Consider the following 18,565-nt stretch of genomic DNA (forward strand, 5'->3'; position numbering starts at 1 on the left):
TTCCATCTGAATTTTCAGTGCAGATAAAGTTCAGCTCCTGGGAGAAACCACCACCACTTTTTCAGCTGTTTCAGCATCTTTCACATCAGGACAAAGAATGTTGAAATTGCATTTTCTCACGATTTTTATGCCAGAGAGAATAAATCATGTTGCTTTGCAAAAAATAAACAATCACATAAATAACCAGAGTCAGGCTAAAAAGGAATCCCTAAAGCCCCAGCAAGCTGGCAATCAGGACTTTAAAAGGGCCAGGTATACTCTTTCTCGACCACTTCAAGCCCCATAGTTGAAAAGACAATGTAGAGCTGGTGTGAGTGCCATCTTCAGGGAATATTGATCTGATGAGCTTTGATCTTCTGTGAGCTCAGCTGTAAACTATGACCAGGCTGTACACGGGCGCTAAGATCCAGGGTGGCAGGGGCATGAAGAAAATGGGTCAGTTATCAGAGTGGGACCCATAAGCTGAGTGTGTGGGGTCTCTAAGAGGCAAGTCAGTGGCAGAGGTCTACCTGCCCAAAGTGCCCAGGTGAACTAGAAGTCTAGCCAGTAAAGTAACTAGGGTGTGGAGGTGAAACCAGCCAATCAGAAAGAGGGCTGGCAAGGCAAGAGAAAGCTGCCTGAGCTCTGTCCATGGTGTCTTGTAGGTGACTCCGAATGCTGAGGATTGGGACTGAAGTCCAAGCCGCCCACGCTGCTGGGTCCTGGCTGGTGGTTTATTCATCTGTACCTTGAGCATCCTCTGAACATCATGAACCGCTTCAGGCAGCAGGGATGTCCTGAGAGAAAGCCATTCCTTGCTCTCCCAGGGTTTACAGATGCTGGGAAGATCACAAAGGAACAGGGCAGAGCCAGTACTGAGGAACTCACTGGCTATCAGTAGGAGCTGCTTCAGTGCTGTGGAAACCTAGTTCCAGCCAGGGGTCTAGGAAGCAATGAACAGTGACCATTTCTGTGTGGAACACTGGCTCAGTTCCTTCACATTCGATCTTGTCTAACATCTAAGTCTTATCACAGTTGCAAAAAGCAAGCATTGACATTCTCATTTTGCAGAGAATGAAACCAGGGCTCAGACAAATCAGATTACTGGATCAACATCACAGTAGCAGCAAGTGCTGAGGGTGGGAAGGAAGGATTTGAACTTGGGTCTGTGTTGACTCCATGGTCTGATCTTTTGAATATCTTAAAGCCCACAAATGTAGAACAAACACCCCAGAAACATTTTCCTGTTGGGATCGTTTTACCCCAAAGCACATGCGAGAAAGATGACAGAGGTAACAGCAGGAGACAGAGGAAGAATTAAAATAGTGCTTTTAATGTAATTTTCAGCAATGTACAGTAATGTACTTTACATCACATTTCTAAACTGCTCATCTGGAAAATATAAGCTGCAAAAATACAGAATATCACACTCAAAAACTATTGAGTATGTGCTTTTGCCTCCTCTACTCTGTGAAATGGGGTGATTTTTACCCCTCCTAGTAAAATCTAACTTTGGCTGATTTCTTGGGAGCTGTTGGAGCCCTCGATCAGAGAAGCATTCCCAAGGGGGGTCTCTAAAGCAGGGCAGCAAGCCATCCCCACAGAAGCAGAGGAGGGGTAGGCAGGAGGGAATGCACAGGAGGTCAAGCTTGGGACCCAGAAACGACTACTTCTGAGGGCTACCAGAGGCGGACTCTCAGCCCCGTCAGCTCCTTAGTCCTCGTCAAAGGCCAGTGCGTGGGGCCTCAAAGGAAGCGCGCATTGGAAACTCCACAGGGGCCCCCTGGGCGCTCAGGCAGGCAGAGCAGCTAAGTCAGGCCTGTGAGGTCTGTGGGTGGTGATGGGCTGCTCTCTGCAGGAGGAACAGGGCCCTCAGCTTCTCACAAAGGAGTCTTCTGAAGGTGAGTGTGACTCGGGGCAGGTTTTCTCAGTCTCAATGTCTTGGTACTCTGTGCCTAAAGGGGAGGAGGGAAGAAGAGCCAAGAGGAAAAAGATCGGTCTTTTCTGCGTTTCCTACTTTGTGTTAGGCTTATGTCATAGCAGCATGGCTTTGATGGAGAAGAGCAGGAAGCTGAAGCAATAAAGTGCTGGTTTTCACTCCACGTAACCCCAACAGGACCAGATTTCAAGCCCAAAGCCCCCTTTGAAGGCCAAATCTTTCTGAGGATATTTATCTACATGTCCATACCAACACCCGGGTAGAGGTTTCTTTTATGGGATGAGTAAGACGTATCCCAGTTGTTAGCCTGTCATTGTCTTATCTAAGTCACCTACAGACAGCCTGTGCCCTAGGGTTCTAAGAGTCACTTTCAGTCTCCAGTTACTACTAATCGGAGTCCCAGGGGAACCACTTGACATCACGTCAGGACTTCTCCAGCATCCCAGACCAGTCTGTCATCCAGCCACAGAAAGTCACCCTGCGCTGAAAGTTTCCTCATTGGAGCAGGTTTTTAAGCTGATGCCACACTTCCAAAATAGATGCTGTGGCTTCCTTTAAAAGGTATTAAAAGACTGAACTCATCCCTGTGACGATGGTAAGCCACGTAGGTCTCCTTGACTGTGACATGTAGCTTTCCTGTTCAGTGAAAGGAACAGTGGGCCCATAAAAGTCCCTGTTCATTTATTTGTCCTCTTTAGACTTTGGCCTGGAGGTACAGAAGGTGACGGTTTGGAAACGTCACTTCTTTATTCAGGTTATTGAAGCTGAGACTTCTCTTACAGAGGAAGAAGCCCATGTGTTCGGGCAATCTGGAGCCTCCTTAACTTTGGGAAGGCTCAAGTTCTTACAGCCTTGGGGGTTCTCCTAGAAGCCTTTGGTGGGGAGATGTGGACAGTGGGACAAAAGAGAGAGCTGGGGTTGGTTCTTGCTCAGTAGAATGAATAAGACAGAGGATGATGTTTGGCTCTGAAACTTCTGCTGATAAGGCTAAGGTTGAAGAAGGAAGCAGTGTTTTTAAAGGTCTACATTGTTTAATTATTAAAGTGGAACATCGTTTTTCTCATTTTGAATTCCTGTGCCTGTAGGCAGAATTTTGCAAATTGTTCTCACCTCCAGCTCTTGGCTCATTTCTCTGGGAGACTATAGATTCCTGCAGAGGGTCCCAAAGGGAGATGCTCTGTTGGCTTTGTAAGAAGCCACATCCAGGTTCTCACGTTGGTGGTTGTATGGTGTATTAGAAAGAGCTCTGGTTCAGGAATCAGACAGGCTTTGAAATGGTTCATGGTGACCTTTCTAACTAGCTGTGTGCCCTAAAAAGCTCAGGTTTGCTGAGGTTTAGTTTCCTGATCTGTAAAGTGTAAAAAAAAAAACCAAAAAACAAATGATACTTACCTTACAGGGCAAGTGTAAGAAGGCTGCTGGGAACTGAACATTCATGATGCCTGGCACATGGATGGTAGGCTCTCAATGAACATGAGCTCCCCACACCCTTCCCACCTTTAAGGTGCCGGATGAGAGTACAATTGGCTTTAGTTGGCTTCCTCTTTATCAAAACCTTCAACACTGCAGTGTTCCAGTTCATTTTATGGCCTTAGTTATAAATCAAAGTCTCAGCAAATGTACCTCCACGAGTGCCATCTTCTATGGTTAGCATGTGTTTCAGAAAAACATTAAGGAGATGGCAAAAATCTCATTCTACAGAAGGCTAAACCTCCAGAAAATTGCTGTTTCATTTGCTCATAGTGAAAAAGCATAATCACTCCTACCTTAAGGAAAAACATTCTAAGTTTATGATTATCATCAATTTCTGATTGTTGAGCCATTATTACAAAAATAAACATGTTATGATCCTCTGTCCCTAAAAGCCTAGAATCTGGAAATAGAGTAAGACCTATCCAGCTGGGGAGCAATTTCCATATGTTTGAAGCCCCAGGGTCAGGGCCAGACTTGGAGGTAGAGCCCAGAAGCCAGGGACTGTAGCAGTATCAGGAGCAATGTGAGTGGCTCTCCCCCTGGTGCTGATTACCACACCGAGGAGGCCACCAGGGCACCCCAAGGCTTTGAAAGTGCATTTAACAATGGTATGGAAAACCTGTTTCCTCATTTCCCCTGCCCAGTCCTGGTGGAATGCCTCATATAAATGGACCACTGTGATCAGGGGTTAAGACCAGGAATAATCCAGGAAGAGCAGATGTGCCCAGAACACGGCTGCCAGTGTCCTGCCTGCTACATATGAGAGTGTAGGGCTCTTGGCTCATTTGGGTGAGAGACTTCGGAGGAGGAGTCCCTCCTGTCTTGCCCGGCAGGGAGGGAACACCGCAGTGGTTAAGGACATGGGCTTTTTAGTTACAGACCTGGGTTTTAGTGCCCCAGTGCTGCTGCTGTGACCTTGAGGAGCCAATTCTGGAAGGCTTCCAAGTCTCATTTCCCTGCCTCGGAAGATGAGGCTGGTAACAGTTCCAACTTCATAGGGTCATTGTTAAGAGTAAATGAACTGATACAGGTAATAAGCCCAGCCCAGCAGCTAGCCCAGAGTAAGTGTGTGATAAACATTAAGGGACTACTGCGATCAGCTGTTAATACTGCTTATGGATTATTTTACCTGGCAGATCTGTTAGCTTTGGCACGCCACTGTTTTGTGTTGGAGGGGAGGAGGGAGCAGGGTGGAAATCCTATTCGTGTCTGGATTCACTCTTCACTTTCTACGTATGTTCTTCATGTACTTGTTGCCGTCATTTAAGAAAAAGAGAGTGATTACTCTGGTTGAACTGCTGAGGTTGGAGTTGGAAGGCACTGCCGACAACAAAGGCGGTGGGATACTTACCTGGTTTTTAGAAATGAGACACCTGAATTAGATTCTCATGGCCGAGAATATCCTCCCCCAGGACACTTAGGGACCCACGAATCAGTCAAGGCTAAGGCGGAGTTTCAGGGCTGGGCCCTGCCCTGCCTTTGCTGACCTGCTAACCCCCGAAAACGTGGTAGTGCTGCAGGCTTCAGGCCAGCATGGAAATCAGTAGTCACTGCCCTCCCTCTCGCTGCCCCTTTATGAATAAGCTTTTACTGGATTGGGGCCCACTCATTTGTTTACCCATTGTCTCGGTCTAATCCTCCTGCACCTTCCTGGCTCCTGTCAGAAACAGGGTGTCTCTCGAGGGGACCTTTCCCTTGTACCTCCTCCTTTCTCCTGCTGTGCTTTCTGTTCTAGACCACCCTGAGGTCTTCCTGATTCTCACCACCGGAATGAATAAGCCTCACACCAGGCAGACCCAAGATCTTAACATATCTCACTGCCTTTGTTTCCAACTCACTGAACTGTGAGCTCTGGGAGGGCTGGGCACACTTTTCCACTTCTATGGAAGCTTCTGCATTTTAAGTAAAGGAATGAATGAATACATATTAATAATTCATCAAGCATATAGAATGCTCACCCTCAAATGAAATCAATCCTGAAAAAAGAATATCATGTTACCATCTGATGGCCTCTGAGAAGGAAGAGTTCTTCCTGTCCCTGGCTCTGCGGCAGTCACACATTCCTGAGGTACTGGGCCATCTTTGTTTCTCTGAATTCCCCCCTGTAGGTGTTTTTAGCCGATGTCATCCCTGGCATACTGACCAAGCACCCTGGGATGTCCAGATTTGTTACAGACCATGTGGGGGAGTCATGGTGGGCAGCTGTGCAGAGTCAGTATCAGTTCCATCTGTTCTGTCGGCCACAGTCTCCAGAAGAGGCATCAAAACCAAATGCCTCTCTTGAATATGCTGCCAGGGAGAGACTCTTCTAGTCTGCTTTGAGTAACCATTATCCTAGGGATCCAAGGGCCACAGGCTGTCATCTAGGGGGCGTTGCTCTGAGAGGTGGATTTTGGTGTGAGTTAGGCTAGATGGGGGGTTATGAATGAAGTGAGGCTAGAAAAAGGGTATATTTGCATCCGTAATGAATTTCCTAAGCTGAATTTCGCTTCACTAACATTCTAACTTGAAAAATCTAGTGTCTCTGAGGTATCTGACCTGGACTATAACCTTATGGGTAAAGAAAAGGAAACACATCAAAGTAGAGGGGACTCCAATGAGAGGGGGCAGTGGCAGGAGCACTGAGGCATGCCACTACTCTTCAACTTTCCTCTAGCTTCCAGCCAGGTAGCTGGTTCTCCAAAACCAGCAACAAAATCAGGTAAGAATAGCAATAGGTATCCATCTGTTGGACTGAAAAACTACTTGCCTAGTTTCTCTCCTCATGTGAAACAGACCACTAACAATAAAGTATAGCCAATAGAAACAGAAGCTTTTCCTGTCCTTGTCTCTCTGGACAGTATAATGAGTTGTGTTGCTTTCTACACATTGACCTTTATTGCTTAACACGGTGGGACTGGTATTTCCACTTAGAACCAATCACAGGCCTGGCTGGATGGGAAGAAACTATACTTCCCAGGACCTGAAGCAGCAGGCAGCTAAGACAGCCAGCAGCAGAACAAGACATAGGCAACCAACAACTGTTCCCTAGAGGTTTCTCTGCCAGTCCACACAGATTCTTCCTGCTTTACATGTTCCTCAGTGAAGGGTCTCCCTTGGGACGATAGGAGATAATCCATGGGCAACACAGCAGAATCTTTTTATTTAGAAATGGCCCTTTACAGGATCAGTGTAGACTGGGCGGCTGCCCTTGTGTGGGATGTTTGCTATGAGTTACTTTTTCAAAAGAAGGGGAGGGAATCTTGCTATATGTGAGGCGAAGCTTTTAGCCATTATTGGACACAAGAAGGTAGAACCACGATATCTAGATGGGTGGATGCCACTTGGCCAAACTTTAAAAATCATCACTAGAGTAAGGTGGAGGAAGACAAGTAATTTATGGAGAGAAACACTCCTTCCGATGTGGAAGATATTAGCAAAACTGTCAAACAATTCTGAGGAAGCGCCTGGCTTCCTCTTATTATTTTGCCTGTTGAGCACTACCTCCTGAGGAGGGCTGTGAGGAGAGGATTCTCTTGCTCCTTCATGAGCTGTGAGGGAATCCAGCATGCTCCGGACTTCTGCCACGGTGGTGTCCACAGGGAGTGTGGAGCCTCAGATCCTCCTCAGTGGAGGCAGAAAGCGAGGAGAAAGCTACAGGTCCTCCTACAGTGCACAGCCTCAACTGAAGGAGACAGAAAATCCTGTCCCTTGGAGAGATGCTGTTACAAATGTGTTTACTTCATATGGGGACGTAATATTGGTAGAAAACCCCCAGCAAACTCTCAGTACTTGTCTAGGAGTTATACAGAGACCTTTTCATCCATCCTGGGGCTGGTTCCACCAAGATGGTGGAGGAGCTGGAGGAAGAGAGAGAGAACTCTAGCATTCACTTTCTAGGTTTATTCCATTCCTTACATTTTTGTGCTCTGTTAAATCTTAGGGAGATCTTACCAGGACACCTTTTCACTCAAAATACCACTCAAACCAAATGGATGACCATGGGGCTGGATGGAGTTATGGAGGTACAATGGTTTACTACAGCACAAGGTAAATAAAAACTACACTGTTTCCCGATCTGTAATATATGAGAGAAATTTAAGATTTAAAAAGCAACACAACACACATGAAAACCATCTTGCCATAGGGGATTTTAACTTTAAATTCAATTGTTGATAAAATGGAACCTTTAGGGTTGTTTTCCTAACATCTTTTCTTGTTTATCCTAAAATTTAAGGGAAAAAAAAATCCAAGATGCAGAGAGATAAAAAAAAAAATCTTTTTTTAAAAAATAAAAGCAAATAGTGCCATGAAACAAACATAGGTCCTAGGGTCTCTGTGTATGCGCTGAGTTTGGAGATGTATGCTATGGTACAGAAGAGGGTGGTAACTTACTGGTAGTGTATTGTCAAAATAAAGCCAAACCAAAACCTGTATAGAATATGACCAAAGCCTTAGGAGTAACAAAATATCCATGTTTCATGGACTGATTAGAGAACTGTCCTCCTCTTTTACTAGTTAAGGTACTGATGAACTCACCACAGTCACAAACAAGAACAACTAACACTGGCAGATGGAAGGCCTGCCTGACCGCAGTCGGCCCTTCACTGCACTGTCTTCTGGTCCCCCTTGCTCCATGCTTTCTCTAGTTATGTGCTGTCACTCAGATCTTCCCATTCACAGTGCTTATTAAAAACTTGGCACACCACCGCTCTTCCCACCCTTTCCTTCCTTGATTCTTTTGTTACTCTCTGAGCAAATTGCAGTGAAAAGCAAACCAACCAACCAACTTTTGCAGTCTTTCCCACGACCAGGCATGTGGCATCAAGCAAGGTCAACAGAGGAGGACAAAGTGCAAGTGAATGGGCCGTGTGTGTGTGTGTGTGTGTGTGTGTGTGTGTACACTCTCCTACTCTCTGTCATCTTAGGGACATGGCCAAAGAAGTTTAGTGCACTGCTTTAACATGGGACTTTTGTCCCAAATAAATGACAGGGTCATTCTGAGGTTCAGCCACCTTCAAAACACACACACACACACACACACACATACACAAAGCCCCTTTAGTTCAAGGTTGGCCCTGGAACCATTGTTGATGTTTTCATGCACTGGACATGTGATTTCTCCTTGGAGCTCCTGGGTCTATTCATTACCACAGCCTGCTCAACTGCACTGTCTCTCTCTCATCCTCAGGCGTATCGCACCCATGCACACAAACCCACATTTAAGCACATCTCCTCCACAGGCAGAAAGAATGCCTCCTGGAAGGCGAAGCCTGAATATAAAAGGGCTTCCCATGACAGTGATCACTGAATCATGGGGAATAAAGCCAGAAGGCGAATTTGCAATTCATCACATTATCCCCTGTTGTTTCAAATGCGGTTCTTTCAAAGGCAGGCTGCATATACACTCTCTTTGGGAAGCATTTTTTTCCTTCTTGTAACACATTGTATATTGTTATTGCAGACTATCCAAATGAGGATAAAATGATAAAAATTACAATAGATTAAGTGCATCCCTTGGATCACATTGTATTTTTGGTGCATTTAAAAAAGGAGAAAAGAAAAAGTAACGAGCATAATAAACCCGGTCTAGAGCGCTGTGTTATAACTGAAGGGTTAACACAGATTTTAGTAGTGGTTAAAAATAGGAATTAGAGGATTATACATACAACAGTTTGAAATTCATATGCATTGTATTTTGAAAAAAATGGCAAAATGTTTGGCAAATGTAAGCAAACAACTTGGACTCGGGGCTCACCGGCTCTGAGCGGGTCAGTCATAGCCAGGTGAGGTCCACGGCTTCCTGAGGTCACTCTGTGGGGCTGGGGGAGATGGCCTTTGCCACTGTGAGGCGCTCCCGGGGGAAGGTGCTGGCCCCCCGCCCATCTTCCCCTTGGGCCGTCAGTCTTGAACATGGGAATGGCGCTGGTGATGGGTACCAATCACAGACTCCAGCTGGGAGCACCCATTAACATCGCTGAGAGAACTCTAGGGCCTGGAGCCACATGCAGACTGGGTGAGTCGTCTACAGTGACCCATATTGCGAAAGGCAGAGGAGCAGGCATCCACCCCTCTGATTTATGTGCCACCCACCCACACATGGAGGGAGAGGGTGGCACGGGGGTGTGTCGCTACTGCTGAATCTGGCAATGTTTTTAACTTGACCTTGTGTGTTTTTAGTAGACTTTTGTTTCTTGTAATGTTTCTGTTTCATATGTGTGTGTGTATCCAGAAACATCCATCCTCCAAGCTGGCCCTCACTGGGCCCTGAATTTGGCAGTGCCTGTTGCTTGCAGTGGTTGGCATCCCAAAGACCACGAGGTGCTTTCAAAGCCAACTCTGAGCCCCAGCAGTGCGAGCGCCCTCCAGGATGATCCCATTCTTTCTTATTCTGAATCCTGTCTGGATCTGATTTTGAGCAAAAGGAAAAAGTTGCGTGTGTGTGTGTGTATGTGTGTGTGTGTGTGTGTATGTGCACGCACACGTATGTCTGTGTGTTGAATGTTTTGGGGAAACCTTTTTTTTTCCTTTTTTTTTTTTTTTTTTTTTTTAAGAAAATGACCCTTTGATTACTAATACAGAGTTCAGCCCTCCTTGCGTCACTATAAAACGGATTCCATGTTTTCACACCACTCATGGTCTTCCAGGTTGTAGATAAATTTTGTCCTATGTGTCTGGTGTGCGGGCACAGGGTCCCTCCCCAGCTTGTCTAGGGTCAAAGTAGAGGCAAAGAACTCACTGGTGCTCAGCCCGCCCTCGTGGTTTTTGATGTAGCGTTTATAGTTCTTCCTCAGGCACTGCCACGTGGTGGTGTAGAGAATGAAGGCGAAGGACTTGAGCGCGATGGCAATGCTGACGTACAGGTATCTGTAGACCACGTTGTCGTAGAGGGCGCAGGCGCCCTGCTCCCCACAGAAGGTGCTCCAGAAGAGACAGGTGGAGTCGATGCCGGCCCCGAAGATGAGGGGTGGGGGGATGAAGCCTGTGAGAGGGAAAAGACCATTCGTGGCTCTGGTGGCTGGTTCTCGGCAGAGACTGGCTCCCCTGTTTCTGGCTGTGCGGATTTTCCCTCTTTGGGGGGGCACTGGGAAGGAACGTTAGACCTGGTGGCTCTGTAGCTCAGTAGTTCAGAGACACACTGGAAGAGCCAAATGGTGTGAGTTCAAATCCCAGCTCTGCCTGGACAAATTATAAGCCCTCTGTGCCTTTCTCCTGATACAAACTGATGATATAAATAATACCGTTTTTATGAGAGCACCATGAAGACTACATACATGAAAGGTATTTAGAATGGCATGTACTGTGCGCGCTGTACAGTGGGCACTAAGTGCTGGCTGCTGTTATCAAATGCAGAGCGTGAGAAGGTGCTGTGAACTCTCCATTGCTCTCTTGCCTGTGCTCCCAGGGCTGTGTGCATTTCTGGGTGGAGGAATTGCAAAGGACAGCACACTGCGTGTATCTGGTCACGCCCATAGCTTCCAAGGAGACACATGTGTGTACACACTGGCAGCTTCCCTTCCCCTAAAAATTACACAGGCAAGAATACTTTCCATCCTCAGCTGCGAACCAGCTTTAAGACTTTCACAACAGAGAGTTTCAGACACTTACACCTTGTCAGCGGAAATAGGAAGTGAGAGCTGTTCCCTATCATTAATTCAGTTCCACGTTGCTCTCTGTGTTTCTCTGCAAGGGTTACTAGTCCAGCTGCATGTTAGAATCATCCCAGACCATCAAAACCCGAGTGTTTGGAGTGTAGCTCAGTCATCTATAAAACACTCCTATGTGATTCTGGCTGCTTAGGGGTGGGAGAAATTCTTATTTGTACTACAGGGGAAGAATGTTTGAGTCATTAATACCAATTTGTTATTCCAGAAAAATACTGTTTTCCCCAGAGACCAGACTATGTTGTCAGTCACCTGCAGTGAGAGAGCTCAGAAGTGGGACTTATTGGGGCAACCAGGTAGGAGCAACTCTGAGATCCCATAGCTGCTGTACCACTCAGGGCTAGCCCTGGATCGTCTGATTTGACTTTTTATTAAGGTAGGTGCCCCTTAGAATTTGTTGAGATGTAGACGCTTAGTCCAAAACAAAACAAACAAACAAAAAACAGTGCATCTACTCACAAAGTCAAAGCAAATGCGTGTTCTGCGGGACCATAGACCCCTAAAGTCTGTCCATCACAGCCAGAAGACCTGCACTGCAGCTGTTCTGGGTGGGGGTGGAGGGGCTAGAGGAAGACACAGTGCTTCCCTTGGCCACTGAGCCCTGGACTGGGCCGAGCAGGTCGGTATCATCCTCTCAGTTTTAAAGAGGCTGAGAGAACCCCAGCTCCCAGGTCAGAGGCCTCAGCATTACTCCTTAAGAGCTCTCCACCTCCCATCACGAGTTACCCCCAAGAGAACTCCCCCGACACTGTGAACTTCTAGTTGTGAATCTCATGAAACTTCCCAAGCAGCTTGATTTTATAAATAAACTCCAAGCTCCAAATCCTGCACAGGCTGCTCCCTCTTTCTGGTTCAGGCCTTGCAGAGTGGAAGCTGTCGTGCAGTATTCCCTGTGGTTCTGAGGCTGCTCGGGAGTTGGAGGCCTTCCCTGAGACCCTGTGTGTTCTTCCTGCTCCCCAACCAGTGCCTTTCTTCCTTTCATGGAAAAAGAGCCAGGGGGAGGAACTGCCATGGCAACTGCATAATAGAAACTAAGCCACACTCCATCTAGGTAAAGAAATGAAGTGGGGCCGGTGTAAATTACAGAAAAATCCCATGGATGGATGGGACTAATTGGGCTCGTCCCTGAGGCACAATAGGATGAGGCAAATCCATTCACCTTTCCATTTTGCTGAGCTTTATTTTGTTGGGATTAGTTCACAGCTGCTCTTTCCTCCTCTTCCTTCTGCATTCCCTCTGTCTTCAAGACCCAGCATGGGGCCCTGAGGAGCTAGGACTATAGGGGACACTTTGGTGAACTCTCTGCCACAAGAAAGGACTGACAGTTGTGTGCTCTCTGTTCCACCATGCATGAGTTCATGGACGTGTGAAGGTGTGGGAAATTAGGTCTTAGTTTAGGCACATCCAGGGGATGTGCAGAATACTAAAGAGCCATTTGTTGGAGGCAAAATGCCCTTCTACAGTGCCCAGATGTACTTCCTCATGTGCCTGTACCTCAGTGATAAGTTTTATAACATTCAGTTGCCTTTAGAGTAGAGACCACTATATGCTAAAGATGTCTGCTCCACCCTGTCTGTTGTTAAGCACCACTCTCAGAAGGCGAAGCCTCCAGGAGAACTAGAAAAGGCCTTCATATACTGTAGTTAGCAACTATAATGCTAAGTGCCTATCAATGTTTATCATGCTATACCTAATATTTTAGAAAGACTCTGTAGAGGAGATGAAAGAATTTTTTAACGGAAGGAGCCCAAAACTGTGGGATAAGTCTCTTGATCATTCAGTACCTTGGTTTCTTCAACAGGGAGCTAATACCACCTGCATGGTCAAGGTTAATGAAAATACCACACAAACAAGGAACCTAAGTGTTCTGCGGGGCCCTTGCCCTTCTATGTGGCCAGGGCTTTTGCTAACTTATTCACATTATCCAAGGGATTTGGGGTGACATTTTAAAATAAACTCTAGGTTGAATACCTGAAGTAATTCCTTTTATATTTCTGGATAAAGTATTGGCTTCCTTTTCTGCCAAATTCATCATCTCCTTTTTATTGACTCACAATCCTTTCCCAAAGGAGAACTCTATCTATCAGGCCCTAAATTCTAGGTGTGCCGGGAACGCTCTAGATGAGGCTCTCGATGGATGATTCTCATTAGAGGCCTCTGCTATTCTGGAACTCATCTGATTAGTTGCCAAAGGGTGTCCCATGCTCCTGACTCATTTTCACACCCAGCCACTCATCATCACATGGTTTATCACTCTGGGACTAAATAAAAGCCCAACCATTCCCTGCAAGAAGCTAGTTCCCCCAGAGAAGTCTCCGGTGGGAGCCTTCTATGCTACAACCAGGTAATAAGTAGGCCATTAGCCTGCTCCACCCCTGCACTGTCTAGTGTTCTACGTGCACAACGAATTCTCTCCACAATTGCCTTTCTTCCCTTTATTTTACCTAGAAAGACACTGAGAATGGGGATATTATCTGTCCTGGGCTGGATCAAAATCTTGCGATTCCACTTTATTCTAATTCAAAGTTTGTTGACTGGAGAAGATTTTAGAGCTCTCGTCGGGATTTCCGGGGCTGCAGAGGACATTTTACCTTTCTGCTAAGCTTGTAGAAGCCCTGTTTTGAAGCAGGAAGGGAGCAGAGCATGCAGGAGTACTGATCTTTGGGAAGTAGGAGCCCTTCTTTAGGGCTGTTAAGTAGGCTGGGAGCCTTATTTTGTAAACAAGCTCTCTGAGTTTCTGGCAGAGAGCCTCTGGTGATACTGGCAGATTTTTGTCAGCAGGGAGAGACAGGAGATGTCACTTGTCCTGGGCACCCCTTTTGCAGCCAGGGCACTTACATCTGGAGGTTGCTTGTGATGGAGGAAATGGGAACTTTACAACCAGAGACAACAGATGCTGGATTCTGATTCCACATCTGTGCCCTGGAAGCTCTAGACCCTGGGTAAGTTATACAACCTACCAGAATCTCAGTCTCCTTGTTCATAAAATGGGCACAATTATACTTTCGTGAAGAGTTTCTGTAAGGATTAACTGAGATACCTTTGTGGAGAGTTCTCAACAAATCTGGTTTCCTTTGGGTTCTTACTTAGTCTTTTCTCCTAAAGCCTCTTGGCTAAGTAAAATCGGTCTTCTTTTAAATCTTCACCTGCACAGGTGCAATGCTGCATGGCAAGAAACCCTTCAAGTCAAGATTTAGTGAACAATGTTAACTGGCAAGAACCCTCCAGGTCTTAAAAGTGAGTCCACTCTGGAGGATAATCAGAGGCTCCTGGAAGGAAGGCCAAGTGGGTAAGATGTACTTTAGTGTCTCTTCTTGGTTTGAGTGTCTTCGACCCTGGCATTTGCAAAGTGAACTTTCTCCTTCATTCTCTTCTTGTGTGTCTCTTGGGCAGGAATTTTTCAGGCAAAGCAGACATTAGTAAAGCCCCATCAGGAGGGAACTGGGAGCTCATCCTATGTTAGAGGGATTTGTGCAGACCCAATACATGGGGTCTCTCTGCTATTATGGAGAATATTAAAGGGATAAAATCTCACTTCTTATACTCTGGCTTCAATTGCAGCTATATATACATTTCAGTGAAAAAACTGTTGTGTTGTTTAAAGAAATTGTCTCTGTTTTCCTGAAATCTATTAACAGAGTTTAAACCTCAGGGCCCTATAATCTCTGGTACTCAATTCACTCCCATGGTTGAAAAGGCAGGGCCTATTTATATTCTCCAATCTAAACTTAAAAGGCTTTTGTAAGAAAAATAAATCCACGTTCCTTTATGGGACAAAATGGCAGCTGAAAATGACTGCTTCGTTTCCATTTGAAAAGATGACCACTGTTCTCCATCCTACCTGCCAAGACTTGAATTCATCGTGGAATCCCTATTCAAGCTGGTGGAATGACTGTGCTGTCCAGCACCAGCTAGAGGGGTGAAAGGTGTATTCTCTTTTTTTGGTAGGGGGATCAAACTCAGGTCCTTGTACTTGTGAGACAGATGGCGGCACCACTGAGCTAAATCCCCAGCCCAAAAGGTGCATTCTTACAAAAGATTAATGCTTTGGTGATGCCAGGAAGGACATTGGCCTGTTGATATCAGCAAGCATCTTCCAGGCACACTTGACATTCACTTGTCTTAAATCTGAGCAGTTCAGAGCAGCTGCTCTCCTCTCATCTCACTCCAGGGCTCCTTGTTAAAGTCACAAAGTCTCCAGAGCTTAAACCGGTTGCCAAAGATCACCTAGAAAGGGATGGCGAACCTATGGCACGTGGGCCGCAGCTGGCTGTTTGCCATCACTGAAAGCTCTGGACTGTTCGCCATCGGTGATGGCAGAACTGGGTTAAAATCCCCAGTTGTGCCTGGCTGTAAGAGGGGTCTATGGTCAATGAGTGCTGTTATGTTAGCACAGGAAGGGGAGCAGGTCTTGGGTAATGCAGGTACATCAGGAGGTGCTGAGAGAGCCTGGTGCGTACCTGCTGCCTAGCAGATGGTTGCTGATTAAACAGTTAAGCGTGTAGGTGACTTGAAGGGGTGTTCTGTGCATCCTGACATTGTCTCCTGTTCTCTCGCACCTCACCCGGTGTCTGGGCACTCTGATTCCTTCTTCCAAAGTGTCTGTGAACGTGTTCATTTCTACACTTGCCTCTGAGCTTTCTATTAAAGACTCTGGTCACAGTGGGAGCTCAACAGAGCTCTGATGAGCCACGCCAGGAGTTTCTAAAATGTGGTTCTGTAGAGTAATTCACAAATCAAGGCAAAACCTTCAGACTTTCTGCTCAGGAAGGGCATCTGCATATGCAGATGTACCTTAAGCATGACTGCCCAGCCCTTCTGGTCTAGCAGGAAAACTAAGCACGCATCAGTGGATGGGGACTCTGCACTTGCCGACCCACTGCTTGGGCCCACTCAGCTCTACATTTTTGCTCCTCGATGCTTTTGATCAGTCATCCTGCATCCTGCCAAACCTCCTTGCTCCAGCTGATCTCCCTGAATCAGAATTCTGAATGTCTATCCATCCTTCCATCTAAAAACCCTCACTTGCTCCACAGTGACAACTAGTCAGGCCGAGTGACACATTTTCCCTTGAAATTCAAGGTCCTCTAACACAACTAACCTATTTTTCCCAGAAATCTGCTTCTCTTACTGAAGGCCCTGAGGGCAGAAAGCCGGCTCCTGCTTTTTTGCATCCTTTGCAGCATCCAGTAGTGTCTGAGAGATGGAAGGAGCTCAGCAAATGTTTGTTTCTCATTCACCTGATTTGACACTTGATTTGATCTGTGGCATCTCGTATACCTCAGAACAAGGTACATTCTCCTCCCATTTTTTTGTTTTGCAGTGCTGGGGATCAAACACAGAGCCTCACAACCACTAAGCTACATCCACAGACAGTCTTGCTAGGTTTCCAGGGTGACTTTGAACTTGGGCTTTCCTGCCACCCTAGTAACTGGGAGGTTTGCACCACCACACCAGGCTGCAGGAGCAAGACTCCTGATCAGACCCAGGGGCAAATGCTTGGCCTGGAGCCCAGACTGAAAAGCACAAGGACACTTTCAATAGGAAGAAAGGGGAGGAACTATACCAGCGATTCTGCTATGGATTGATTGTTCAGTTCTTGTTTAATTTACTGAGCTTTCTCCTGCTCAGTGGCCGCCTCCAGTATTCGAGCTCGGCTGCTGTCCTGGATGACGTGAACTTCTCCATGGACATGCGGTGCCACACCTGGGGGACCTGTCATCTCTCCAACCTGCTCTGCAAGCTCACTGTCCCATACTTGCTACAATGAGTTCTTACACTTCCTTTATCTCCCTATCCTTTCTACTTCATATCTTTACCTCTTTTCCATCCACCCAGGCACCATGTTTACTTACTTGAGCCTCACCAGGACACTCATCCTCAATTTCTTTGCTCTGCTCTCCTAGTATGGACACCCCCGTTCATGTGTTCACTTCTTCTCCAGGGCTGCCATGGAAGCCCTCAGCCCACTGACCAGTGCTGCTGTGGACCCTGCCCTTTCTATCAGCTCATCTCTACCAGCCTTTAAAGCAACAAGGGAGACCACTGTTGTTTTCACTTCTAGGTCTGGCCCTCTTTCTGTACATTCCCACTGGCCAAGTTGCTGTCCCCTACTTCCTCTTGCCCTGACCCATCCAGATGGTCCATCAAGCTATCCCTGAGCTCCAATTCCTGCCTGTACAGTACAGCAGCACTGGCTGTGCAAAGCTACTTAAAACCAATACAAATTAAATAAATTCAGTTTATACAACCTTGTTTCAAGTGCTCATAGGGCAGCGTGGTATAGCTGTAGAACATTCCATCACAAAGTTCTACTGATCAGCGCTTGTATATGCTATTCTCAACCTATTGCTCTTCTCTTTTGTGCCAGCAGTTCATTATTTCCCTCTTTCACTGTGTGATCCAAGCCCATGATCTTGGGATATGGGCGTTCTCTTCCAGATAACCCCATCCTCATACAGATATTCTTTGATATGCAAGGGGGGTTGGTTCCAGGACCCCCAGTGCCACCAGAATCCGCGGCTGCTCAAGTGCCTTATGGCGCAGTATTTGCACAAAGCCTACAGCCTCCTCCTATACATGTCTAATCATGTCTGGATCGCCTGCAGCATCTAGTACTGTGTTAATGCTACGGAAGCAACTGTTAGAATTTTCTTTCTATTGTTTAAACAGTACAGTATATGTGTTCATCACAGACACAATTTTAAAAGAATAAGGTGAATCTGGGGATGGGGAACTGCAGCTACAGAGGGCCGAGTGTACTTCCATTCAGGAAGTGAACCTTGGAGGGGCTTCTGCCTCTGTATTCTTCACCTCCACCCCCTCTCTCCTCCTCAGCAGCCCCATCACAGCACGAGCTTCCCTCAGCTGGTACGTTACCCCAGTGGCTTACCATGCAGCCCCCACTTCTTCCCCTTCTGTAGTGGGCAGACAGGACCCTTTCTAGAACACACAGTGGATGTTCTCATTCCACGGTAAACCCAGCAACAGCTTGCCTTTGCCGTACAAATAAAGGTCAAATTCAGCAGGACAGAAGCCCTTTCTCCTCAGGTGCCTAATTTACCACCTTCTGCAACCCATCTGGTGCTGCCCTCCCCACAAGAGCTTTCTGCAGCCATCAGACCTGCCTCGGCCTCTGCTCAGCCCCAGCAATTCATCCTTGCAAGTCTCTCTGCCTGAAGCACTCTTGCCTCTTTCTGATCATCGGTAATAACTCTTGCTCATTCTCCAGGTCTTAGTGTAGACATCACCACACATTCCCAAACTCCCTGCCTGCATCCTGAGGCACTCACGTGGCCTTCCCACTTGTTCCTGTTGTTGTCCTGGTGCTGGCTCCATCATGGATCTTGTCACCCTCAACTGTGATGTCCCCATTGTACCCCCATCACCCATGTGGGGCCAGCACAGAGGCTGGTGGTGTCATGGAATCTGATTTATTCTTTGGCCTTTCATTGACACTGGTGGTGGTTAATCTTAGTGGGTGCTGCAAGAAATGAAGTTAGGCTGAATGCCAGGACTTTTTTTTTTTTTT

The 18,565-nt window shown here is 46.6% G+C and overlaps 1 protein-coding gene across 2 annotated transcripts in view; it reads right to left on the reverse strand.

Annotated features, from left to right (window-relative positions):
* Nucleotides 1-1,310: 1,310 nt before the first annotated feature.
* Slco3a1 (solute carrier organic anion transporter family member 3A1) overlaps nt 1,311-18,565 on the reverse strand; it is a 289,188-nt gene continuing 271,933 nt past the window's right edge. Inside the window, exons 10-11 of one of the 2 annotated variants that reach the window (XM_010621010.1) lie at nt 10,110-10,352; nt 1,311-1,934 (exon numbers count right to left, since the gene is read on the reverse strand). In XM_010621010.1, the coding sequence (XP_010619312.1) occupies nt 1,852-1,934; nt 10,110-10,352 (326 nt within the window). In that variant the 3' untranslated portion in view covers nt 1,311-1,851. Of the gene's footprint in view, nt 1,935-9,576; nt 10,353-18,565 lie in introns of those variants that run through there. The other variant, XM_010621009.2, reaches the window with a different exon arrangement.

Source organism: Fukomys damarensis, unplaced genomic scaffold (genome assembly GCF_012274545.1).
Source record: "Fukomys damarensis isolate Sample0158 unplaced genomic scaffold, DMR_v1.0_HiC HiC_scaffold_7, whole genome shotgun sequence".
Classification (NCBI taxonomy): Eukaryota; Metazoa; Chordata; class Mammalia; order Rodentia; family Bathyergidae; genus Fukomys; species Fukomys damarensis.